Source organism: Halichoeres trimaculatus, unplaced genomic scaffold, assembly GCF_033239565.1.
Source record: "Halichoeres trimaculatus isolate MK-OKI-2021-1 unplaced genomic scaffold, fHalTri1.1 fHalTri1_scaffold_8, whole genome shotgun sequence".
NCBI classification, from domain to species: Eukaryota; Metazoa; Chordata; class Actinopteri; order Labriformes; family Labridae; genus Halichoeres; species Halichoeres trimaculatus.
In genome coordinates, this window is record NW_027437186.1 from 13,698,269 (window position 1) to 13,724,489 (window position 26,221).

General features: G+C 39.0%; 1 protein-coding gene across 1 annotated transcript in view; it reads left to right on the plus strand.

Moving 5' to 3' along the window:
• hectd2 (HECT domain containing 2) overlaps nt 1–26,221 on the plus strand; it is a 56,481-nt gene that overhangs the window by 16,761 nt on the left and 13,499 nt on the right. The window contains exons 4-17 of the mRNA XM_074676463.1: nt 131–233; nt 470–559; nt 855–919; nt 1,319–1,364; nt 5,009–5,118; nt 6,465–6,613; nt 6,701–6,824; nt 9,335–9,431; nt 9,847–9,954; nt 11,972–12,104; nt 14,696–14,784; nt 22,319–22,383; nt 22,706–22,799; nt 25,542–25,616. Of these exons, the coding sequence (XP_074532564.1) occupies nt 131–233; nt 470–559; nt 855–919; nt 1,319–1,364; nt 5,009–5,118; nt 6,465–6,613; nt 6,701–6,824; nt 9,335–9,431; nt 9,847–9,954; nt 11,972–12,104; nt 14,696–14,784; nt 22,319–22,383; nt 22,706–22,799; nt 25,542–25,616 (1,348 nt within the window). The remainder of the gene's footprint in view (nt 1–130; nt 234–469; nt 560–854; nt 920–1,318; nt 1,365–5,008; nt 5,119–6,464; nt 6,614–6,700; nt 6,825–9,334; nt 9,432–9,846; nt 9,955–11,971; nt 12,105–14,695; nt 14,785–22,318; nt 22,384–22,705; nt 22,800–25,541; nt 25,617–26,221) is intronic.

Below are 26,221 nucleotides of genomic sequence, written 5' to 3' on the forward strand. Positions count from 1 at the left end.
TGATGAAAACCATTAAACAAGTCTCTCTAACCTTTCATGTCCAAAACACATTCAGATTCATATTTACAGATGTTTTCTGGTCAGGCCCCCTTTGTGTTTTTTTTTCAACATTTTGTGTTTGTGTTACCAGAGAGGACATTGAGCATGCTGTCCAATCAGGAGACTGGAGGGAGGTTCGAGAGTTTTACCTGACCACCTTTGACTCCTTCATAGAAATTAACGCTGCCTTCAAGGTGAAACATGCTCACTATCACATACACTCATACACAGACACACACATACATTCTGGCTCTCAGAAGAACGCCTGTTGTGAGGAAAGTCTTTCAGATGCTATTAAAACTTTCCCAGACGCCATAACCTCTTTACGATGGGAAAGCATTTTTTCTCCACTGTTTTCCTTCTCCTTTTTCTTCCCAAGCTCTCTCACCTTCCTTTTCCTTCATATTTTTTTCTCTGCCTCTTTTCCCAGAGAGAGGCAAATGGATCATTTAACACCATAGACGACTCTGGAGTCAACGCAAAGTTTGTCAATGCTGTTTACGACGCACTGCTTAGCACAGTAAGGATGGGATGATAACACCTCTCACACACACACACACACACACACACACACACACACACACACACACACACACACACACACACACACACACACACACACACACACACACACACACACACACACACACACACACACACACGTCTTTCATTTTGACTTTTCTTTCAATAAAGAATAGGTTAGAGACCTATGCTGTAGTTTTTGCAGTCTTGTCTTGTAACCTCTTTTGTTTTGTGTCCACCTTCTCATTCTCTATGTCATGAATGCTGAATATGTTGTTTTTTTCTGTGTTAAGCCTCAGGATATCCAGAAGTCAGTGTTGAAAGGGATCATCAACAGCCTGCTAAGGGAATGGAAAGGGTGAGAAAACTTCAGTGGGGCTCACCAAATATTTAGGTTCTACTTTGCACATTGAAAGTATGTTTTTTCCATCTGTGGTCAAAAGTGTTGTCTTTCAACTTTAGAGGATATTCATTCCAAGGATATTTACAGTGTTCCTCTGATGTTCAACACTTACTGGCTGAGAGTATTTTCACAGATGTATTGTCATACCATCAACATGACAGTATGGTATTAAATGTGATGAGAGTCATAGCACCAAAAGAAAACACAATCTTGAGCAAAATTAAATGCTTTTTCCTTCAGCTGCAGCTCCTCTATTAAAAATGTTTACCTACTTGACTTGGTTTCTATGAAAAAAAAAAGATGAAGCCAAGGTTTTTGTCTTAATAGTAATTTATTTGTGTGTTTTGTTTCCAGGCCTCGGACAAAAGATGACCTGCGAGCTTATTTCATCCTTGTTCAGGTATGATGGAAAATCTTTTTCCAAGATAAAGTGTTGATGTTTCAAAGTGGCAAGTAACAGAATCCCCCAGCTGACTTCAAACTAGGCAGTTTGTTTTATATCATATATATTGTATTCTAAAAGAATTATCCTTAAAAAATAATTACAAATCAAAACTGCTTTGAGTGTAACTTAAGTAATTGGCATAGAAAGATTCAGGTATATACATCCACTGACAGTTGGCAAAGTGTATAAGCTAATGACTTTATTTCTAGTTTAACTTTATTTGACATCTCCAGGCCAAAATTCTGTAGCAGTCTGACTTGTTAACACCTTTTTTTTTTTTAGACATTGTATGATACGGTTCAGTGCCATACTGTACTGTATTACTGTGATGAAAAACAACACAATACACCAAACAGTATGATACCCTGAGGTAAGATACAGAAAGGTTCAAAACTAAACAAAACACAAGAAAAGGAAACAAAGCTAAATGGAACTAGATGTAAAAGCAAACAACAAATGGTGCAGTCCATATGATACAGGTACGGTACACTACAGTACGGTACACTGCAGTACCTGTTGTTTTTTTTTAAATAACTGAATGGTACTGAGAATGGGTCAGACTTTACTTCCTGGGCTCTTTTGGCTCATCTTAGAGTATTTTCTGATTGATTTCACATCATTAAGAATGAAATTACAATGCAGTACTTCTTAACAGTGCTTGTTTGTGGACATTAGCAGATTCTTTATTCTTTATTCTTATTTGGATCCCCATTAGCTTCCACTGTCGTGGTTGCTTATCTTCCTGGGGTCCACATAAAACATCACAACATAAACAACATACAATTATCATACAAACAAAAACTGACGCAAGTCAGTGTAAATCAAAATAACATCAATCACAAACATGCACAAAACACAAAACAAACAAAAAACATTGATTATTCTAATTATTTTACTTGTGTGGTCTCTCTCAATAATATTTGTTTGATAGATGTTTGAATAAGTATTTACTTTTAATTCTTTTCATATTTTGAGGTAAAAAAAAAAATCATTGCTGAATGGCTCTGTAAAAAAAACAGTTTTTTTAAGTAATTCTGAATTTGGTTTTGGAAGTTTTAAATAACCCTAGCTTACTTGTCTAGTTTTATGATTATGATTTAGACCTGCATTTTTTAATTGTTCACTAAAGAAATCTGGCTTCCCCTTCATAATTGCATTTCTAGAAAATTTTATGATACTAGATGTTAATTTAGCCTCAACATTTAACCATGCCAAACTGTGATGCATCCTTGCTACTTTGGTTTTAAAAGAGCAATTAAGCACTAATCTTGCAGCTCTATTTTGAGCTGATTGTAGTTTTTTATCCATTTTAGCAGCAGAGGACCACACAACCATACAGTACTCCAAATGAGAGAGAACCAATGCCTGCATTACCTCCTTTCTATTTGATGATGTAATATTGGAAGAACATCTACGCGTGACGGCAATGCCCGTCAACAGCATCAATGTGATCTGACCAAGTCAAGCGCTCATCAATTGTGACCCCCAGTAACTTAATTTTATTCATTTGCTGAATTGAGATACCCTCAATGGACAGACTCAATCTGGAATCTCTAGCCAACATATCTCTAGTACCTAAGACAATGCACTTTGACATGGACAATCTTAACCACCTTGCCTAATCACCCTCTAGAAGTAGCCCTTACATGTGATTCACCTGAAAAATTTCACCAACACTAAGGCAAACAAGTGGACTAAGGACATCCACTCTTTACATATAATGATAAACAATATTTTTCTTTCAAAGGTACTGGATTACTTCCTTTCCTAATAGTCCCGTCTTTCTTCTACCACACCCTTTTTTTCTGTTCTCTCCCATCCTTTTCTTTTCTTATCAGTGGACTGAGATCTTTCCCTCGTACCCCCTTCTGTCTCTTCTGTATTCTGCCCCCATCTCTGTCTCTTTCTTCTTCCCTGTAGGTTAATTTCTTTTGATCCTATTTTTGGTCTCTCCTCTTTCTTTTCTTCTCTTGCCTTCATTTTCTTTCTTCCTTTCTGTCTCGTTCTCTCTGGTCTGATTTCCATATATGGTTTTGAGAATTAGAATCAGATAAAGACAGGAATCTGCAATAGTTCCACTGTGGTTCCACGCTCCATCAGGATGGACACACACACACACACACACACACACACACACACACACACACACACACACACACACACACACACACACACACACACACACACACACTGAAGCACATATGCACCCAAGCCAAATGTCGGATTTTGTCCCATCAGACTTTGCAGACTTGCCCCGTTTTCCAGCTCCCTGCAGAACACAACCACACAGATCTGAACTTGGTGAGGTCATGCTGGAGTTGAGGACTGGTGGTTTCCTGTCTGAGGACTTTCTCTTCTTTACGGGCTTTACAAGCAACACATTAACCCTCTACTCCTCATCTTTGTTTTAAAACCCTGTTAAGACTGAATGAAGCCATTTGGATTTAGCAAATTGTTGCCACTTTTGATTTATTTCATTACGTTTTAACAACAGTCAGACAGAAAGAACCTAATGTTCTGGCAGATGCAGTCATGACAGCAACAGCAGCTTGAAGCCAGCTTTGTCCTGCATCAATCTCTCTTCCAGTAATCCTTTAGGTTTATACAAGGTGATGAAATCATCATTTAAAAGGTTCATGGCCAGTTGTTTCACACTGAAAACTCTAACTGTATTCTAAGAAAAGAGAGGGTTTGTCCTGAGAAACTTTTGTTTTTCTGTCTCTGTCTTTCATTTCTTCCCACTATAACTGCAGTAATCATTGATCTTGCCAGGAAACAGATACGCAAAGTCTGACTGAAGTTTATCTACTATTTCTTAAAGTTCATCTCCCAAATAACTCATCCAATTAGGACCACATATACACATCTGGACCTTGAATGTAAACAAGATAAAAAAATACAGCAAGCCTATTCATGGACTACTGTTTGAAGCACTTGGTTTTACACCGAGGCTTGAGAACTCAAAAAAGACATACTCTAGTGGCTAAATTTTTGGAAGAAAATAAGTTTAACCAAACTGTACTTAATAAACACAAAATCCATGGTTGTATATAAATATATAAAATTTGATGTGTATAAAAACAGAGTAAAATCTTGATTTCTACATACAATTGATGAAATAAAATATAAGAGAGGACAATCCACATTGAAACTCTATGGTATTCATTAGAAAAATGACTAAGAGATGTTTTGTGTAAGTGAAGATGAAGATTTTTAGCTTGTGGAGATGGTTAATTGTGGAATTATTAGAGTAAGAGTAAGAAATAAAATGATATCTAAAACTATGAGATAAATTTAAGAGTCTTATATTTCACTTGAAAAACAAATGTAAAGAATATGTAACAAAATGTCAAAGTGTATGTTATCATCTTTCTGCAGAACAAATCTACCTACTTGTACAAATAAAGTAACAAAACCTAATTTATTTTGCACCATTTATACTCAAAGTCCTAAACAATCGATGTATTGCAGTTGGGAGAATTTCTCTGATGTAATACAAGACAGAACAAAGCCAAAGAGGTAGTTGAAAGAACTCCTCTTTTTTACAAGATACCATGTTTGTCAGGTCAGTGACTATTTTTTTATGTTTTTGTTCACAGAATCCTCAGTACTCAAGCACAAGCACTTATGTGATCTATGCTCATCTGCTGAGACAAATCGCATCTCTGTCTGAGGCTGATCTTCACTTCCTGGTCCACTGGCTTAAAAAGTAGGTCTGAGTTTGGACACTTCTGTGAATTTGCTTATGTATAAGCATGACAAGCAAGTGTTTCTTCTTTGAACTTGTCTGCTTTCATTAGTGTGTTTCTCTGTAAACTCCAATCACTCTTTTCCTCTGTGAAGTTGTTGAGTTTACATCTCAAACCACATTTTTATTATCTGTTGTAAAAATATCAAAAGTCAGAAGTCACTCACTTTGTTTTATTTTTTTTCTGTTTTGTATGTGTGTTCACTTTCTATGAGTCCTCTTATAGGAAACTAAGCACAGTTTTCTATAAAGGACATATTAATGCCCTCTGTGGGGAAAGTTTTAATTGGGGCTCTGATCTGGGAATGACATCAGTTGTGCAGGTTTATTGGGTTCATCACCTTGTGTTTGCTGCAAATTTCACACAAAGCTTTGAGGGATCTCTTTTGCTTCTTTGAATTAACCCAAAATTTATGATAAACTGCATTAGTTGCATTATTTTTGTCATTCTACTTCGTTACTGTTTTAAGTCTAATTCAGAGAGGTCATGCTGCTAAACTGGAAGGTACACGTCCACATTTCAAATATGCGAAACAAGATTTGCATTGATCCCCTATAGTTTTTTTGCATTAAACTATAAAAGCACCTTGTCTGCAAAAACAACTGTCAGCGTATCTTAATGCGATATGCTCTAACATATACTCCAAAAATAATGATGGTGAGAGGATTTTATTTCTACTTTTTTCAGAGCTAGCTTTGAAAACTAGATGAATGCTGAAAGCTATCAGTCTAAAGCCAGAGTAAGCATTGTACAAGACAAGGAGCCTCTCAAGTACAAATACTGGAAAAAGTTAACTAATGATTAAACAGAACCACATAGCAGAATCATTTATCTGATGTTAGTGTGATTAATCAACAGAGTATCTTTCAATACTATACCAGTTTTAAAACATCTCAGTATTCCTTCTTTGATCTTCTCATATTTTGGAAGACATCATCAAACTTCACAGAGTTTTATAAAATCCTCCAGCTTATAAAACTTCACACATATCCTACAATTACAGATGTAGGCCAGCTTCTGTGCGTCTCCCTCACCATGAAAAAGGAGCCTTGAATAACTCATCCTGTTTGTGGTGATGATTTACAAGCGAGCTGCTTCAAATTACAAGTTCTGCGTATTTCTTGATCCAGAAAGCCGATTCCTTTATCCAATGCAGCAACTTTTTTCTGACTTTGGTGCGTTTATTTCTGTCCGTGTCTATATCAGGGTATGTGATGTGCTGTTTGGGCAGTTTTGACTCTGCCAAGCTGCTGATGTTTAACCAGTATTAACTTTGTGTTTGTGTGTTTGTGTGTTTGTGCGTCAGACTGTCAGCGAGGCGTTTCAGGCAGCTGGTGGAGCGCCTCCTGCAGTTCATCTCTACTCGTCTGTTTCCTGCAGAACCAGATGAGCTTCCTCCTTTGACAAAATGCTCCTGGTGGGTCCCCTCTGCTACCAAAGTGCTCGGCCTGTTCAGTGAGTACACACACACACACACAAACACACACACATAGACTTTAGTTTTTAACAGTTAAAATTTCGCCTTCTCTTTTCTCTCCCTAGATGCAGCCAATAGTGTCTCCTCTCCTCCCATCATGCCTTTCACTGACTTCTACAACATCACTTTGGAGCACATAGACTTTATGGAGGAGTACAGGACTTGGCAAAACTACGGCAACTCTAACAGGTCAGAAATCTTTATGTGTCTTTATCATAGAGGGGATATTAGTACGGACGGCTTGCCTCCATTCTCTCCTCAGTGGGCTCTGACAGTACGCTGGTGGAGCCAAGGCATGTGCAGAGGAGATCTAGCTGGTGAAGCCACGGGACTGACATCACACCGCTTCCTCTAACCAAAACACACATTTAACTTCCCAGTAAATCGCCAAGTATTCCTCAGAACAGTACAGCCCACCGCTGAACAGATTCTTAAGTTGGTTCAAAAGCAGACTCTTGGTAATGGAAAGTTGAATCTTGTGTTAGTGCTTGTTATGTTTTTGCTCTCCATCCAGCAAAGCCTACATTTGTTATCAAAGCTGTCAATCATGACATCATTCCCCATCTATAAAAGAAAAAGGAAATTACCAGGTTGTTGTTTGAATTTTAGTATACAGCATGTCAAACCCTGCCTATCTTCAGTGCTGAATGAAGAGAGAAAGAGCAGTGTTTTTGTTGGCCTTGGATGTATTTCCTTTTGTGGACACAGTTAATTTTCCGATTATATTCAGCAAATAAACTGCCCAGACAGCAAAGGAACACACATTTTGAACATTTTGGAGCACAGGACATTGAAGCTGTGATTACATCAAGTAGTTAATTAAATTAGGCAGTGTTATACCAGTGAAGGATTTTTCTTTCCCATAGGCTACTTCATAAGAGTGATTCCAGCATCATTCCAATGACATTAGGTGAGAAGTTAACATATGAACATTCAGAGCATGGATGTTTTGTCATTAGCCTACTGATTTTCTGAGTTATTTCACAGAGTTATTTGAATTCAAACCAATCCACTGATCTACAGGTTTGAGGAAAATTCACAACTCAGTCAACATTGAGAATCATTTATTGACCATGATTTAACTCAAGATAACAGAGTCTTTGGGTAAACAACGTCAAATTAGTTCCTAGAGTGTGCATAGGCAGAGCTAGCACACCTAGTTGTCAGTCTTTCTCGCACTTTAAAGCTGATATGTCTGGCCAAGAGGTTATGTTTTTGGGAGAGTTTGTCTGTCAGTCTGTGAACAACATACCTCAAAAAGTAACAAACAGATGAAATTTTCAGGAATTCTTCAAAATGGGATAAGGAAGAACTGATTACATTTTGGAGGTGATCTGGATCACTATCTGGATCCAGGATTCTTTATTATTGTGAGATAGGGCCGTTCTCACCATATGTGTATAAAACTCCACCATAAATGGTCAGATTGCTTTGCAAAACAATACAAGGTCACCATCATTTCTGACAGATGTGAAACTATGATCCAGATCCTGGCAATATTCTGAATACTAAGATCTTGAATATGAAATATGTACTAGGTCATCATAATTTTTCACACTGTCAGGTAACAAATTATCGTACAAACCTGTAACTAGAACCAAGTTGTAACAGACAGTCTGCTGAAAGGGAACATAACAATAAAGTTAGACTAAAGTATTGTGTCACAATCACAAAATGCTTGGTGGAGGTCTGCACTCTCTGAGTGCATTTCTAGTTTAAAATTTGATGCCAGCAACATGTTTCAAAAGTTGTAACATTAGCATGTTAACTGTAGCGCAAGCTCATCTTTCAGCTATGCGCAGTAAATGTTTTGTAACAGGGGAGATCATATTTGGAGTTTGGAAAGTGAAAATGTCTAATTTTTACCTGATGTTGTATTTTAGATCCTCATCAGTTCATTTTCTTTTGTCATTTTTTTTGTTTCATGATTCTCAAAATGATTTTTTCATCAAAGTCCCAAAAAAATACAGACTTTTCATATTTCCACAAGACATTAGAGACATCTTTGGGTTGCTTGTTTTACCAAGCCAACAATCCACAGCCATTATCAAAAACACTGCAGTTCATTAAAGTAAAGTTGGGTCAAATACAATTTCTTTCTCAGTGTTTCTGTTCTGTTAACTCAACATTTGATCAAATAATCATTTCAGATGTCAGAGGACAGCACAGAGAGTTTGTTAGTGCTCACTGCTGGTAAATGGATAATTAGTAGAGGAACAGTAAGTAGTGGTTTTTCCCAGAGAAAGTCACCTCTGGTCTCGCCTGCTCACAATAAGGACCAGAAATGCTGACAGATGTGATAACACATTAGCCTGGACTTCAGCTCCTTCTGAAGATTTCTGGGAACCAGGCGGAGTATCTCCTCCTGAGCTGAGACAAAGTAACTTTCCCACAGCTGCAGTTTATCCACAACCGTGGAAACACGCTCAGAAGCTGTGAAGTGTGTTTCACGCTGCGTCACGCCTCATTGTGTCTGATATAGGAAATGGATCTACAGTTTACAGTTCAAACCATCGGCTCTTAATGTCTCTGGCTGGTGTGGTGGAGGGTTCTGCTCATTTCAGGCCAGAGATGGGGGTGGGGATTTCAGAGGTGGCTCACTTGAAGGGTTTTTTGTCTTGGTGTTGTTCAGGAAATAAATGTTAGAAACCATTGGTGCCCGGTGGTTTTCACTTATCAGCTTCTTCCTTTTCCTTCAGGTTTTCCTTCTGCCAGTTTCCTTTCATCCTTTCAACTGTGGTGAAGAAAGCCATCATCCAGAAAGACTCTGAGCAACAGATGATCAGTCAGGCTCGGGTGAGACACATACATACCTCACTCATGGTTAACTGCTGTAGTTAGTGTCTTATGTGGGTTAGTGTTTAACGTAAAATGTCTAAGCCTCGTGTCTGAAGTATATACCTGTAGGTTTAATTTCTGAAATATTTGTAACGCTTGGGAAAATAATTGGATCCCTTTTTAGTGGATAAATCTGAGCCCAAACTTGTGGCTGTCAACTGAAATTATCTACTGTGGCATTTTGAAAATGTTTGTTGAAATTAGTAACATAGCAAAATAATTAGACCCTGATCATGCCTTTGAAAACAGTACAGCCTGATTTCTTCAATGTTGCTCATTGCATGATAGGAAAAAAGTACCAAAGACAAATGAAAACAAGGAAGCAGACACGCTATGAAGCCTAACTTAAAATATGTGTGTGTGTGTCCCACAGCAAAGCTTGGTCAGTAAGGTTTCTCGCAGGCAGAGAGTGGACATGAACCTTCTGTTCCTTAACATTAAAGTACGACGAGCACAGCTCCTCAGCGACTCACTGGATGAGGTCGGTACACAGAAACTCACATTCACACTTAATTTCTTGTCACATCTGTTTCACACATTTCTTTAAAACTAAGTAGTGGTGGAAGCCCAGTCACAACAGCTAGTACTCATTAAAAAAAGATGCTGGAAAAGCTCGAACACAAGTTAGCTGTGTCTCTCTAAGCTGGTTGTGAACATGAGCAGATGTGTTCAGGTGCTGGAGACATCTGCTTGGTAGCTTGTTTTATTCCTCAGGGAAAACACTTATTTTCTGTCCGTTTTCTGCATTTTAAAATGAGTTTTTACTGAAAGTTGATTGTCAGGTTGGGTTTTGACTACCAGGGTCATAAAGCACATTGGAGCGATTTGTTGGCTCCTTTTTTGTGTTAATTTAGCTTCATTCACACAGGTGCTGCTCTCTTGAAAATTACCCAGATATGGTACTAGTGTGAATTTTCATGCTACCTTAGCAGGAAGTGCATGTGTATCTTTGTGATACTAGTAACTGGTAATGGGTACTTTTCACATTTGAAATGATGCGGTACAGATGCCAGGTACCTGGAAATCGGTATCAGCACTCAATGCCGCCAATTTTCTGTACTTTTTTGTGTTTATGTGGTGAAATATGTCAATTTCTTTAATAATAAAATCTTATTTTTTCAGTTTAACATATTTATTCTTCAACATATAGCCTTGAAATGTTGTGCTCATGTCCAGCATGGAAAATTGTGTTCTGTTTCTCTCCTTCACAGTCATGTGAAGGAGTCAAAGGATGCGTTTAGGTACCTAAACATGGAACCATATGAAATTACGTGAATTGGTACCCGGTACTTTTGACAGAATTTGGTCGGTACCTATAAAAGTACCTAATTTGGTACCCACCCCTACTGGTAACCCCTGTATACTTTACCATAGGAGTAGGATTAAAAAAAATGATGTATCAAAACATCAGGAGTGTTTGTTTAACGATTTAACATCTGAATATTTTTGTTCATTTGTTTTATCAAATATAAATCCTTCATTTTAGTCTTTGATATAGGCTGGGTTGCTAAAGTTGAGATGTCAAATCCCCTGAATAAATCCTTAAAACTAACTCATGTGATGTACATTTTTTGGGAAAGTACGGCTCCTGATAGAGTCAGATATGATCATCATTCAACTTTTTCACATGGTCTGATGTTAAAGAGGCAAACTTAAAACCACAAAATCTGAATTATCAGAGAATTGCAATTTAAATTGAATTGGCACCCAAAAATTGCAAAAGAATTGAATCTTAAGAAAAGCATATCGTCCCAACAGAGTATGAATGCTACTTGTGTGGGCATCTGATTATTGGGTGCTTTTTTACTGGGAGGTGACCTTGGGAAGACCCAGAGTCTACTACAGAAACTACGTATTTCACCTGGGCTGGTAACATCAGAGGGCGCTGGTAAATAATGCTTGGACGAGGGGCATTCTGGCCTAGCCAACTACCAAGCAGGACAACCAGAAAACAAAGGATGATTAGATTTTAATCGTAGCTTTACCAGACTGTATCTGCTCGTGTTGAGTCTTTTTTTTATATATGAAACATCTGCTGATGTGCAAACCCTAAACCTAAACAGTGCAGGATTTCACAACTCAGACGCACATCTGTGGCTGTCAGTGACTGTAACCCCAAACTTTAGGTCCTGATGGGGTTGCAATGACAAACAAAAGAAGAAAAATTTAAATTAAATGTGGTCTCTCTTTGGAAAGTGTAAGATTTTTGAAATGGAGGAACCATTCATTTTGATAAACGCTGTCTTTAATCTTCTACAATTATGTGTGAACCTCAAACCCTCAGTCTAACCTAAACCTGATTGTAAATCTTTTTCAAACCCTTAAGTTTTAAGCACAAGGGAAATGAAACACTGGGTTCACCAAACAAAATTTAGCCCAAAAGACTGTGATGTTTGAGGATTTCATGAAACATCTGAGACTAGTGAAAATGATGGCAGACCACATCATAAAAAGCTGCTATAGCAATAAATTCTAATCTAAGGTTTTGTCCTCGACAGTTGATGAGGAAGAGGTGTGACCTGAAGAAGAAGCTCCGCGTGACATTTGTCGGGGAGGCGGGGCTTGATATGGGTGGCCTGACGAAGGAGTGGTTCCTTCTGCTGGTCCGACAGATTTTCCACACAGACTACGGTGAGACAGACCTGTCACTCCACGAATCAAGTGTGAACAGAGAAAATTTAAGAGATCTCCCTATGTGTATCCAGGGAGCAGTTGAAAACACCTGATAATCTGGAGGTCTCAGATGCCAAATCCAGCTTCAGGCACAGTCAATGGAAAAATGAGGCGATACTTTATTGAAAAGAAGCAGAGGGAAAATCTGATTTTTATTGAATAAAAAATGGAAAGTTGAGTTTTATTGGTTGGATGTCTCGGAGGACGGCTCTGTGAGTTTTCAAGCAGCTGAAACTGCAGCAGAGTAAGTGTCAGATGGCTGAGAAAAGTGGTCAGTGTTGCTTTTGGAAGCTCAACAACTAAGTTGTAGTTGAGGTTGGAGCAAAACTTATGATGACTGTCATCTTCCAGGAGTCTGTTCCTCTTTATGGTTTACTCTTCTGCCTTTACTGACAGCCTGACTTTCATTATCTCTGCAGCGCATTGTCTATGTGAAGTTTTGTTTTGTGTCCTCGCTTGTTTCCCTTCACTTCATCCTTTACAGAAGAGCCTTTGTCTTGACAATTCCTCCTATGACAAAAAGGGAAAAAAGATTTATTCTCAACATAATTTATAAGCTGCATTGAAAACAATGTTAGTAAAGGCATCATATTTAGCTACTTTACAAATCAGTTGTGTTTTAATGTGTTGCACTAATTTCATGCAGGACTTACTGCTGATTTGCCATCTCTGTGAGCAAATCATCAAAAACCTATGCATCTCATAAAAGTAGGACACCCTGCAATTTTTCCTCTGAGGGTTTTGTCTTTAGTCTTTTTGGTTCCAGGGATAATTTTTTACTGAATATAAACCAAGTGCATCTACTACTTTCTATCTCTCCCTCTCCCTGTCTCTGTCTCTTCTCTGGTCAAGTTGTTCTTTCCATCGTCTTTCCGCGGTCGTCTGTGTTTTTGGTGCCAGGGGACATCAGCCCAAAGCAACACACTCAATGAAAGCTGTGTTTCCCTCATTAGCAGCACAGGGGAAAGCCCCGACTCTACCTCACTCACACACACACACACCCGCAGCACATAGGCATAGGCAGGTGTACACACACTCCCACACACACACACACACACACACACAGGCCCTCTAATGCACACAGTGGTGTCAGTTTCTGGTGTTTGGAGATGTGAGCGGTCCAGATGTGTGTCTCAGCTCAGAACAGACGGCTGCTGTTCCTCTCAGTTAGTGCTGGAAAAGCTGCTTCGCTTCACAAGTTTATTCTCCTGGTGCTACCTGCTCATTATCCCTTTTTTTATAGCTCTGACGCTCATCAAAGACATCACAAATTAACGCGGAGTGAATGCTGACAAGATGTTAACAAGGGATGCTGAGAGAAAATCAACAACACTTTGCAGAGCACTAGGTTTTTTGGGGGTTTTTTTTGACAGTGAAGCAGTGAGGTCATTTAAAGTGGAACAGAAATGGGATGTCAGTCAGCAGTGCCACAGTTAATTCAAGTTTTTTTTAACCTTCAGAATGGTACAGTAGCTGCTGTCGTTGAATAAAACATCCTTTATATTGCTTTACAAATTGTTTCTTCTGAGATAATTCTCTATGGTGGCTCACAGGTGCAGAGAAATGTCAAACTTCGCACACATAGGCTTATTCAGAACACCTACAAAGACTTAAAACCTCACAAATTTAGCGTAATGAAATAGGAACTCTTACCTGTTTTCTCCTTCGCAAACATGGAACATTCTTTTTCTCCTCCTGGTATTTAAGTCAATTTCGAGCACTTAACCACGGTGACCAACAAGTTCAGAGATGCTGTAACAGCCCAAAGGATCTTATTGAAGGCTGCTGAAAGGAACTTTGTGATGATTTTGGTGACTCCCTAGGTCTTAATAAGTCTTCACTATTCATTTCAGTTTACCTCAGAAACAGCTATAATATCATTGCAGAAGCTTTAAAGTAAGAATGCACAATATATCGGTATCGGCCGATGTGTAAAATTGGGCTGGTATTTACTCATTAGCTGCCGGCCAGTTTCAGAGCATATTACTTAAGAAAAGTGGACCCACTTTTTTGTGTTCCTCTTTCTGTTTTTGATCCTAAAAACAGACAAAATGTACTTTTTTTTACTCACATTCATCTCAGATGTCCCATCCTTCGATCCTCTCCATGGTCGTCTTTTCTCACGATTGCGCCACTCTTTCTTTCTGAACTACCGCGACACATCATCTCGCATTTTTTTTATTTTTTTAACCAGTATTGATATCGGTAAACATTGGTTATCAGCCATAACAGAAATATTCACATCAGATATCGGTATTGAACAAAATTTTCATAACGGTGCATCTTTACTTTAAAGAGGGGTTACTGTGCTTTGTTAAGGGGTGTATACTGTCCTTTTGCCATTGATCAAACTGTCATGTCCTGTCCTATTTTTTTTCTTTTGTGTCGTCTCACTTGTTCATTTTATTCTTGCAGTAATACTTTTTTTTCCATGGTCAGTCCTGCTTCTTTTCCACCCCCCGTCCCTCTATCTGTTCCATTTGTTCCTGTTTTGAATCACTAAAGCTGTATTGAGCCCACGAGAGATGTTTTTCTATGTTTTTTTCCAGGAATGTTCACCTACATGAAGGACTCACGCTGCCATTGGTTCAGCAGTTGGAAGTGTGACAACTACTCAGAATTCCAGTTGGTTGGGACTGTATCCTTTACCAAAAGATAAAAAGGGGAAGAAAATCTATGAAGAGGACTTTGATTTGTAAAACACTTCATCTTAAAGCTAACATAGTTTGATTGGGCTTAACAGTTGTTTTCTTTATTTTTTGACTTTTTCCCAGGAAGAGTTTAATCACAAACACACCAACATCATTATCTTTTATGTGCTTTTGTTATACTCACACTTCATTCCCGGTTTCACGGCTTTTGGATGCAGCTGTTGGAAGTTTTTCTCCGACTGCAGAGAAAAAAACTAAGTAGTGCTATGTACGTTCAGGCTTAAATACTTGGTTGATGTGCAGATAAGCACAAACACACTCACACACACTCTCTTTAAGCCTCTCTTCCTCTGCTTCTCTCACACTACAACACTCCTCTATTTAAAACCACAGAGGGGAAACAGATACTATAATGTGTGTTTTTAGGCTTCAGATCTGCACACTGAACAAATATATCTCAAACTAGAGTTGTCTTTTTCAAGCCCAGAATGTAAAATAAAAGAGACATTCATCCAAAATAAGAAAAACTCAGAGGTTTGACAGCCGTCCTCTTACGTAACAAACAGAACCAAACATTTAAAAGCTCATCTGAGTATTGTAAAACACATTGGCAACAACATGTTTGCATAATGGACTCTGCAGGCTCTAAATTTCACAAGGAGTGCTTTGGTCTTTTAAATACTGTGCAGATCTAAATGAAAAGTAGATTTACTTTTTTTTATTTACTAAATTTCATACTGAAAACAGTTTGTGTATTCTGCAATGTGATTTTGTCAAACTAGCTTACACTGACTGAGGCTGCATCTAAGTGTTTCCTTAGTTTTAAATCACAGTGTTTTCAAATTTTACCATGAGTCTTGAGGCTTTTTCTGACCTATCAGTGGTTTTCTTTCAAAAGTAATAATTATATTCTAAAGATTGCTCCCAACCAGATTGAGTTGAAATGCTAAGTCAAGTCTTACACTCTGAAACGTCTGACTACAACACATACACATTCTGTATCCGGGGTGAGGGAAAATGACATTTTTAACTAGCGGCTGGCTTAATCTCACCATGTAAAAAGTTTGCTAGTATTTGCAGTACATGCTAACATTATTAAACAAATGCATTAAATGTCTGCCTTGGTAGTGTAACAGTTATTTCTTTAACATGTCGTGCACTAAAATGTCACTCAACCCAGATCGGCTTAGAAGACACTGGCATCTAGAACCAAGAAGAGAAACAACATGATTAGAGAAAATGAATAAATATCAATCTCAACATGTCAAACTACGTGTTTGAATATAGTGTTGCACTTAAAACATAAAAACTCAAGTAATAACTACTGCTACTTACGCAAATTGTCCACTCTGGCCTATGATTGCCTTTATAATGTCACCTCTCCCTTTTCCTATGCCAGGACCTGAACACCTTCAGCGTGTTCTTTTAATCTTACATTTTTGTGCAGGCTTTTTTTCCAACCCACCCAGTGCTCAGACTGCTTTCTAAAGTTGTATAGTGTTTTAATTGCATTGCATTTTACTTTTGGAAATGGGTTCATCCAGCACATTTGTTTTGCAGTTGAAGCCTGTGTGAGCAAGAAACCAGTCTAGCCTGAATCTTTTAGCCCGTTTCCACCGAGCAGTTAAGTTTGGTTCATCTCGATACGACACACATTTTTATCAGCATTTCCACAGACTCATTCTGGGACAGGTGCTCATATTACACACCAGTACCATCCCAATTCTTGGTTACCCTTCTGCCGTGCCAGACATACTGCTCTGGTCGCTGTTTTCTGAATTAAATACACCGACCAAGTAGTACAGCAGCATCTGAGCAAGCTTTGTTTTAACACGACAACCATAAAGCCTGTCAGAACAATATGCAAAGGTCAGAAATTAAACTAACATCTTTAGTGCTCAGCTATAAAGGTGCCAACATGCAGACACAAGGTAATGGAAGATGTTGGCATTAAGCTAACACAGCCAGCTAACACAAGCTAGCAACAAGCTCTGACCCCAGAAAGTGAAGTTACAACACTGCTGTCCAATTGGTCAAAAGAATCATCACTTACTGTGCTGCAGTGGCTGTATCTCTCCTCACGACACACAGCGCTCTCTGAAACAAAGCTTGATTGGTCTTTGTAACACATGGAAACTGCAAAGAAGGCAAATTGCAGCATGTCTTCCATCGTTGCTCATTTTTTATTATGTCACGCTTTTCTTCTTCATAGGATTTACTGGCGGAGTTCACTGTGTCACTAGGGTTGCCAACTGTCCCGCATTTGAGCCAAAAGAGGCGCGTCCCATACGGGACGGTGTTTGTCCCCGGCCGCATAGGTAAAGGCAAGATGCATACATTTTTTCTCTCTGTGCGCCATGCATTGTGTGTCTGGCTGCCTGCCATGGCTGTGCTAACGGTCGTGTCACCCAGTCCCAGTCATAGACAGTGCGTGCGCGCTGTACTGTGTAGCGAGCATAGACTGTATAGTAGCAAGAAACTAGCCCCCCCTCCCGTCCCATCCCGCCCCGTCCCGTCCTGTCTCTCTCTGCCTCAAAGTTGGCAACCCTATGTGTTACACTGCTGGTGCAGCAATATTTTGTAGCTGATGCAGGTATCAGCATCCAGCTTACAAGCCGCCCACCAAGAGGGTGCACGGATGGTTGTGGAAACGCAAACAGGATAAACCTGTACTAAACTGTATTGATCGAAACTGGACTCCTTGACGGAAACAGCGCTTTTAAGTCACATCTGTTACTACATTCATTCAGAAGTAGTGGTACTCGGAAATAAAAGGTGGACAAAATTCTACTGGCACTATCTGTTGCGCTCAAACACTGTGGATGTTGATTTTTCACCCTGAAAAGTTTTCATTTTATGTCTTCAGCTCATTTGGAGAAAACTCTTTGTTTAGTGCACATTTCCACTTTCTTCTTATAAAATCTCACTGCCTCCAGAGCTTTAATTTCTCCCCACTGCGCACACCCATATTCTTGTTTATGATTCAGTCAAAAAAGTCAGCTCCTGACTCAACTTTCTGCTGGCCTAAAGCCACTGGCCAGCTACTGGAAGTGATAAATTTTGATGTTGTTGTTCTGCTTTATTGTCATTCAGAGCGGAAAAATGAGGAAAACAAAATCCTCTGCAGTTTTTGATACATGTCTGGAAAGCATTTGAACATGACTCTCACTTTTTGCAGTTCTGATAACTGCAGCGTAGCTCTGCAGATGTTCCTGCTGTTTGTCAAATGTACTGTACTTCCAGGAATATGTGCATGTGTGAGAGTGTGTGTTTATATACAGTTTATGTGTGTGTGCGTGCATATGTGTAAGTGTGTGTGGCTTTTGTGAATAGAGAACAGGCCAGCACTTTATCCTTCGTAAGTAGCCAGCTGGGAACTGTCAAAAGGTTATATAACCTAATGGCTGCCTGTTTCTCGCCAGGTTATTGTGTGTGTGTGTGTGTGTGTGTGTGTGTGTGTGTGTGTGTGTGTGTGTGTGTGTGTGTGTGTGTGTGTGTGTGTGTGTGTGTGTGTGTGTGTGTGTGTGTGTGTGTGTGTGTGTGTTGTATTCTGAAACAGAAAGGTGGAAAGATAGAAGGAGTTGGTTGAGTGAAGCAGAAAGAGCGGGAAATGTGTGTGTGTTAATGAGTGAGTGTGTGTACATGTGTGCTTCTGGGTATCTTGTACACGTTCCACATGTGTGCTGGTGCTTAAAGGTAATTGATCAATCTCCCTCGTTCCTGTTTAGTCGTCATGGTAGCATTGCGTAACTATGGAGATGGAAAAGGAGCATAGAGGCAGAAGAGGGTGGAGAGAAGATGTTTAACAGAGAAATGAAAACAGAAAGAAACTGATGTAGGAGGGGGTTTACGATAGATATTCTAGACATTCAGTGTAAACAGATGTAAACAAAAGGGAGAAAACTAAAGTGGAGAAGAAGAGAGACAAAGTGGGACCCAAAGCAAGAAAGTTGGACATTGAAGTATGTGACTGCCTTGAATAAGTCCATTTGCACAACAGTCTTTCTTAATGCCCTGCCTCTTTGCACAAAAATTACAGTACCCTGTCATTAAAATATATCCTCATAAAAGTTCAGATTTTACCATGAATGCTTTAGAGAATTGGTAATGTAGTGTATGGGAAAATAATGAGACAGGACCTCAGCATCATGAAGGTAAGTTATCCAGGAGTTAGCTTACCAGATGTTAGCTTACCTAGCTCTGTTATGTTGAGGAGTGACAGCGTTACAAATGGCAGCATCAGTATTTTCACTGCAAGAAGCAGTAGCTAGGTGGTCACTGTTTCTGAAATGAATACTTACTGACCAAGTGGTATAGCAGCATCTAAGCAAGTTGTGTTTAACACAACAACCATCAAGCCTGTCAGAACAGTATGTGAAGTGTATGTGTATTTCCCCATAAGCTAACACAGTCAGCTAACACACGCTTACAACATATCGGACTTAAACTATTTCAGTAGAAATACTTTGTCATTAAATTAAGTTATGCAACACAATTGTAGTTAATGAAAATAGTTATGACCTAGCTTTTTTGTATCTTGTTAGCTCAGTTTGCCACATTTCTCTGTATTTTCACCAAGTTCTGACTTGTAAGGGCAGACCTCTAAGTCCATGGTCTAATAACGAGGTAGTTTCACAACAATGTCACAAGGTTTGCTGCTTCTTTTGTTAATTTTATTTTTATTTTTTATTTTTTCTAATCTTCTCAAGTATGGGCTATAGCAAGAGGTGGTCTGGAGAAACAAACGTGTATTTAATGAGCAACATTTGCATCACCAAAAGTTCATAGCTGTCAAAAAGGGAAACTTCAACACTTCTGCTGAACACTAGGGGATCAACATTGACTACTTTGATGATTCAAATATATGGTTTGGTCAAAAAGAGATTTACAGCAGATCACGTGGATCATTGTTCTTTTAGAAGGCTGACATAAACATGTCAGCACTGTACATTGACAATACTACCATACATGCTTATGTTTTGCTGATAAATGAATCATGGTCACCTTTTGAGTGATTTCATGTAAGCTGGCTAGAATTTGACAAGTTCAGGGCAAATTTAAAATGGCATAAGATTTATCTGACAGTAATCAATCACCTCTTTCAGGTGCTTTATAATGTCAGACCCATAAGATTAATGTTTGTACAAAGGACAGATAGTTACACAAACCTGATTGCATTGAAATAGATTTAACTGAATGGGTTTTGTATCTTTGATATTTATATTTGCCATTTTTTGTTTTGTGGTTTTTTTATTGTTTCATCATTTCATCATTGAAGTAACATTAAGTTTTAAAGCCAATCTGTGAAAAAGAAAGCACTATGTACGAAGAATGAGTAAAAAATAACGACAAAGAGCTTATATAAACATGTCCTCAAAGCTACAGGTACATGAACAGGGGCCTTAAGTGCTTTTCTGTTACACTCTTTGATAGCTATGTATGTGTAAAGTGCCTGAGTTGACTTCTTAATGACCTTAATGGTTGTAGGTAAGAGTAGAGTGTATATTTATGTTCATGCTGTGCCTAAGCGAGAGAATGTGTGTGTGTGTGTGTGTGTGTGTGTTTTGCCATTTTGTGTATGTGTGTTACCTACCTGTAATCAGTGTTCGGTTCACACACACACACACACACACACACACACACACACACACACACACACACACACACACACACACACACACACACACACACACACTCAACCCCCCCAACACACAAGCATAAACAAGCAGTTACACCACATATGGTCACCATATGTGGCAGCTGTGCGCACTGTGTATGTACAGTATGTGTGTATGTGTGTGTTCTGCTGCCGCCTAGTGGACATAAAAAAAGCAGGTGGATGGAGAACCCATCACACCACACAGACACATTGTGAGTGTTGAAACTGTCACTTTCCAACACTGAAAAGTGATGTTTCCAGGAGTTAATGTGAAGCAGCAGCTCTTTTAGTTTTCCTTCTCTGGTTATCATTCCTCTTAAATTCTACACTTATCATTTAGCAGATGTGTACAACACAAGCAAGAATTTGACAGAAGGGCAAACTTAGTTAGTGCAGCAGTTGGTTAGTTATCATTTTGAAACTCTGAAAGGTACACAACAGTTAGTTTTGACCAAGAGATCCAGTTAGACAAAAGGCATTTCATGAGTGCAGATAATGAGTTTAAAGGGGCAGTGAGGAGTTTGGAAGTGATCTCTAAAAAGTCTTCCTTCTAGATATATGCCTGGTTGTAATCCACACTTTAAAATGAGATTATCAGAGCCAATATTGCTGGTTACAGGTTATTTTAAATTGCTACTTCTTAGCTTCCTGATCGGGTCGAGCATGACTGGATTGATTCAGCATGCCAAGGTCTCTATGACAACACCACGCCGGCTGACAAAGTTTAGCAGTGAGAAGAGAGATCTGTGTTTTTCTCTGCTGGAAACGATTTCTGTGATTAATTTTGTAGTGATAGTGGACACAGGAGCCTAACTGTCAGACAGAAGAGCAGAAGAAAGCTAAACAGGAGAGAGAGATACAGCTTGAGCTAAAGGCTAACACAGGGTCTAGCTGTTTGTGATTATGCTCATTCCAACCCACAGTCAGCAGTTATTCTGCAGTCTGTTCAAACTTTAGAGTCTATCAATAAAATGAAGAGTGAGGTTACGTTAGCTCTGCTTGGTAGATGACTGGCAGGACATAGCTAACCAGGATTCGCTAACGTTACATTACAGACATGTCTTAGAGCACTGGGCTGAGCTGAGCAAACACCAAATGAACTGACAGTGTTTACTTGATGTCATGTTAGCCTACAGACCAGTCAGAGCTCCAGGCTGCCAATGTTGCTACTACAATGTTCGCTTGATGTCATGTTTCAAACCATATCGCTATGTAATTGTACTGGAAAATACCTTACTTTGGCGCGTTGTGTCCAGTAAAACGTTCTCTTGAACAAAGAAAAATTGTTTCAGTCTGATCTCCAAAACAAACACATGCCTCGCTCAAAGTAATTTACAGCAGTGTGTGTGAGACTCTGGGCCAGAAGGTGGCGAGGGAGTGCAATTAAAACAGATCCTCCTTATGGCATATTTAAGAATGGTGAGTCTGCTCATTTATGATGGAGAGGGCATTTTTTTTTCCAAAGTAGGGGGAAATTAAATTTATAGATTTGATCCAGGCCACAGCAGGCTCCTGATGATTGTGTTATTTGGATGTGGTAACAAAGTAAGTTTTTATTCTCCTATCAGTGACACACAGTTCCTGATTCGTATTCCCATTTAACCAAAACCTGCAAAGTAGGATTCACTCCTGCTCAAGACATCAGTAACACATCACATATGTATATAACAGATATGAATCAGAAGTGGTGAATCAATTAGTGAGCCTTTTTTGATTGTTTTTGTTTTCTTGTCTTGCGCTGAGTTATCAGCTCTTTTTTATGGGTCTGTAGAGGAAACGCAAACACTGTATGTCATGTGGTTTATGTTGCTTTGTGTACTTGTCACAATTGTGAGTTCCTCCTTAACCTGATGCACTATCAGCTGATGGGCTTGGCAGTTTACAACAGCATCGCGCTGGACATCCACTTCCCCCTCTACTGTTACAGGTACTTCTGTTTTCACCTGGTCCACTTTGATTATGTTTTCTGTAAGGCCTGCTGCACGTCATAAAATCCATTAAGAGAGAACTTTTAGATAATACACGTCGCTGTGTATAAGTCTGCATAATGAGCATCTCTGTGACTGTGAAAACCTGCCTGGTGTCTTCTTAGGGCCTGTGCTGTAAACAAGCTGTAAAATCAATTTGTCTGTCTTGTTTTCATTTTTTTTTTTTTTTTTTTGTTAAAGCTGCTTCCCCAACAGAGGACTATTTTGTAAATGTAAAAATTCATTTAGTTTGTCTTTGTGTTTGTGAATCCAACTTTACAGGAAGCTCCTTACTCCACCCACTGCACCCTGTGACCAAAACGCTCTTGTTGGTATGGCAACCGCCACACTGGACGACTTGCAGCAGATCATGCCGGTATGCGTCTCAACTTTATATGTCATAGCTTGGGATCCTTAATGTGTGTCTTTAGTGAGAATTTCATTATAAAAATAAGATGAGTCGAGCTTGTTAGAGTTAGATGGTCTGCTGGATAGGTGAACCACAGACTAGATGAAGAAAGATCCATCGGTTTCCATTCTCTATCGAGGAGCTTGTGTGGTGACACGATGGATGTGTGAATCTGTCTTGCTTGGAGCTCAGGGATCCCCTTAAAGCTGTTGTATTCCCCAGTGTATATAGTCTGAGCAGACAGGAAAAGTCTTGACCCAAGAGCAAAGTGATATTCTGGTGAATTGCTGACCAACCCCTCCGGACCGAAAGACAGGACCATTACAAATGAGACAGGGGACCTGGGGCCTCCCTGGACCTCCGACATGCTGGGTCTTCCATTAATGACACTTTTTTTACTCTGGGGCTCAATGAACCCTACCCAGAATGTTAAATTGAATTTTACCACTGTTTTTTACTTGAGTGAGCAATGCTATCTGTACACCCTTTTTTAATTTTCATAACAATTTTTGTAGTCATTTACTCATTAATTTATGTTTCTTATTTAAACATTAAGCCCAACTTTGAACAACTTTTCTGTTTTACCTCATGAATATTCATTGTCTGCCATGCAGGGTTTCACTGTTTGTTAAATAGTTCAAAAGAATATTGCTTTAAAAAAGTTGGGTATCAAAAAATACAAGCATTTAAATAAAAAAGTTCCTACTTAATTTGCATTAAGGCTCATGAAACTTAAATCGTGTTTAACTGCACCTGTACACTTGGCTCTTCCTGTTAAAACTGTCTCTGTAACCTTAAATTCAAATCAATGAGCTTAGCTTATAGTCTACTGAATAATACAGGAAACCACATTTTACACTTGCATTTCTCTACTCTGTCACCAGAGGGTGCTACAGCACTACTTTTAATCTCACTTTGTCCACTTCCTGATTCTTCAGACCTTTGTCTGCAAGTCTAAATTTAACCATGAGTCGCTATTACATGAAAGTTAAGTCTCTCGCCAGATATTGCATAAGGCTTAGACTCAGTATCAAAAATGTTTCATGCATTTGGTCTTTTGTCATATGAAACAACTCTTTGTAATGTGCAATTTGAAAGTATTTTTTTACTCGGTTCAAAGAAGATATTTTGTTATCTAGTTTGTCACTCTCAGTACACTCATGTTCTTGTTCTGATACTTTCACATCCCTTAATGCACAGGCAAAGTCTTATTTATGATTTCAGCACTTTAATGCATATGTAAAATTTATGGAGTGTTTAACTTTTGTGTGTTTGTTTTGGTGAAATTCTCATGCTGCATGTGCTGACGTACCTGAGACAAAAAGAAGTTGTTTAATAGTGGATTGTTCCCAGATGTGAAGCTTATTCATCAGCTGCAGCACACTTTTTGCAGTGTTTCTCACACACACACCCTTTTAGCAGTGAAGTCACACATACAAGCATGCACACACGCACACACATGTACATATATAGATTTTCCAGCACACTCCTACTTGCGCCAATGTATACATCACAGTTGTACATAATGTACTCACATCATGTACTCTGCTGGTCCCAGAGTGCGTGAACACTTCTTTGTTGCCATGAGTGTGGTATATCTTCTGTGCTCTTATTTATTCACTGTAAAGAGGTGACAAAAAGGAGAAAAACTAAAAAGAACAACAACTTTTGTTTTGATTTTTAGTTTATTAAATGTTGAAATATTACAATTAAATGAGCAAAACTTCCCTTTTGCCATTTCTATAAAGTTTCTTGTTACTTACAAATAACCTTGTAGGAGAGAGGATTACATACTAGGACTGAGGAGCTCTTAAGTAAAGCATTGATCCCCACAATCTGATTGATCTGCAAGTGCTGATAGTTTAAGTCTTTAAATCAGTGAAAGTTTGCTCACTTCATGGATTCACTCAGCAGCAGACAAACACTGCATGACAGATATTTCTCCTCCTTTGTATTAAGCAGCAGCGACGAGAGAAGGGTCTTGAACTGTCTCTGCACAGTCGCTCAGTTACCCGATCCATGAGCTGATTCACATTCAAAACCTTCCTCTCTGTGAAGGTCAACATTTCGGGTTCTCAGAGCACACACACACGCACACACGCACACAAGCACACACGCACACACGCTCACACACACACACACACACACACACACATCCTGGGATGCTAGAATGGGTCGTGCTGTTACATAACAGCCGGATATCAGATATGAGGCCTGCAGTAGGAGTCGGGCAGAGTAAGTCAGGCAACTCCTTTTCCAAATAACCAAACTTTATTGAACCAACATAAGAATTTCTATTTCCAGCTGAAGCTCTACTGCCTTTTTTCAATGTGCTCTGTTATTGAGGTAGTTCCATTACTAGAAGACATATTAAGGCCAGGATGATGTTTTGACAGGACACAGATTGTCACCTGCATTCATCCTAGTTTGATGTGCAGACTAAAGATCATGTGACCACGGAGCTGTTTATCCCTAGCATGATTTATGTTCGTGCATTAAAGTGGAGAGAAAATGATACATGCTAACAACAGATATAGTCTTAATAAGGAAATTCAGAAAATGTATCATAACCAAGAACTTCAATGACATGTTTTTGTGTTTTTAAAGAGAATGATTCTCACATTATGGTAATTGTAATGGGACTGAATCATAAACTCTTAAAGTTACTTTCCTGACTTTTGTTTCTTGTGTGTGTTTGTGTGTCTGCAGGAGCTGGCTCATGGTTTGGGAGAGCTGCTGAGCTACGAAGGAAACGTAGAGGAAGACTTCTACCTCACCTTCCAAGTACGGAAAAAACACACATGCAGTGAAGAGCAGATGGCTTTTTTTTTCCCTAGATACTGTTAAATCAGTTGTATTTATTCCTAAAATTGTTTTTCACTCTGTATTTATCTAGGACAGAGCAAAATATGCCCCTCTAAGCATAAAAGCTTGTAGAAACTGAAGGGAACTACATTTGCCAGGATTTCATTTGTTTTTTGTCTACACTTTTGTTTCATTATGTAAGAATGATGCGTTTACTCATAAAACTCCTCAGTAAAAAGTTATGTGCACACTCACTCACCAAAGAATGGGATAAAAGTGACTCGGCAGATCTGACTGTGCTGACAGACAGATGTGACTGCTGTCACTGTCGTGAGAGTTTAATAACAGCCTGAGGGGATCTGGTTCAGCTCCACTGATGTCATACAGCTGATTAATCCAATGTTGAATGCTTATTTCTTTATGTAAGGCATGTAATGTGAAGCCCGGACGAAGGTGCAAAAAGGTTTTTGTCTGAAACTTGCATGAAGTTCATCAAAGTAAGCAAAAAAGTTACAGTTCAATGCATTTTCATCCCATGAACTGAAGCTTATTTCTGAAATGAAGGGGAAAAAAACACTGCTGGA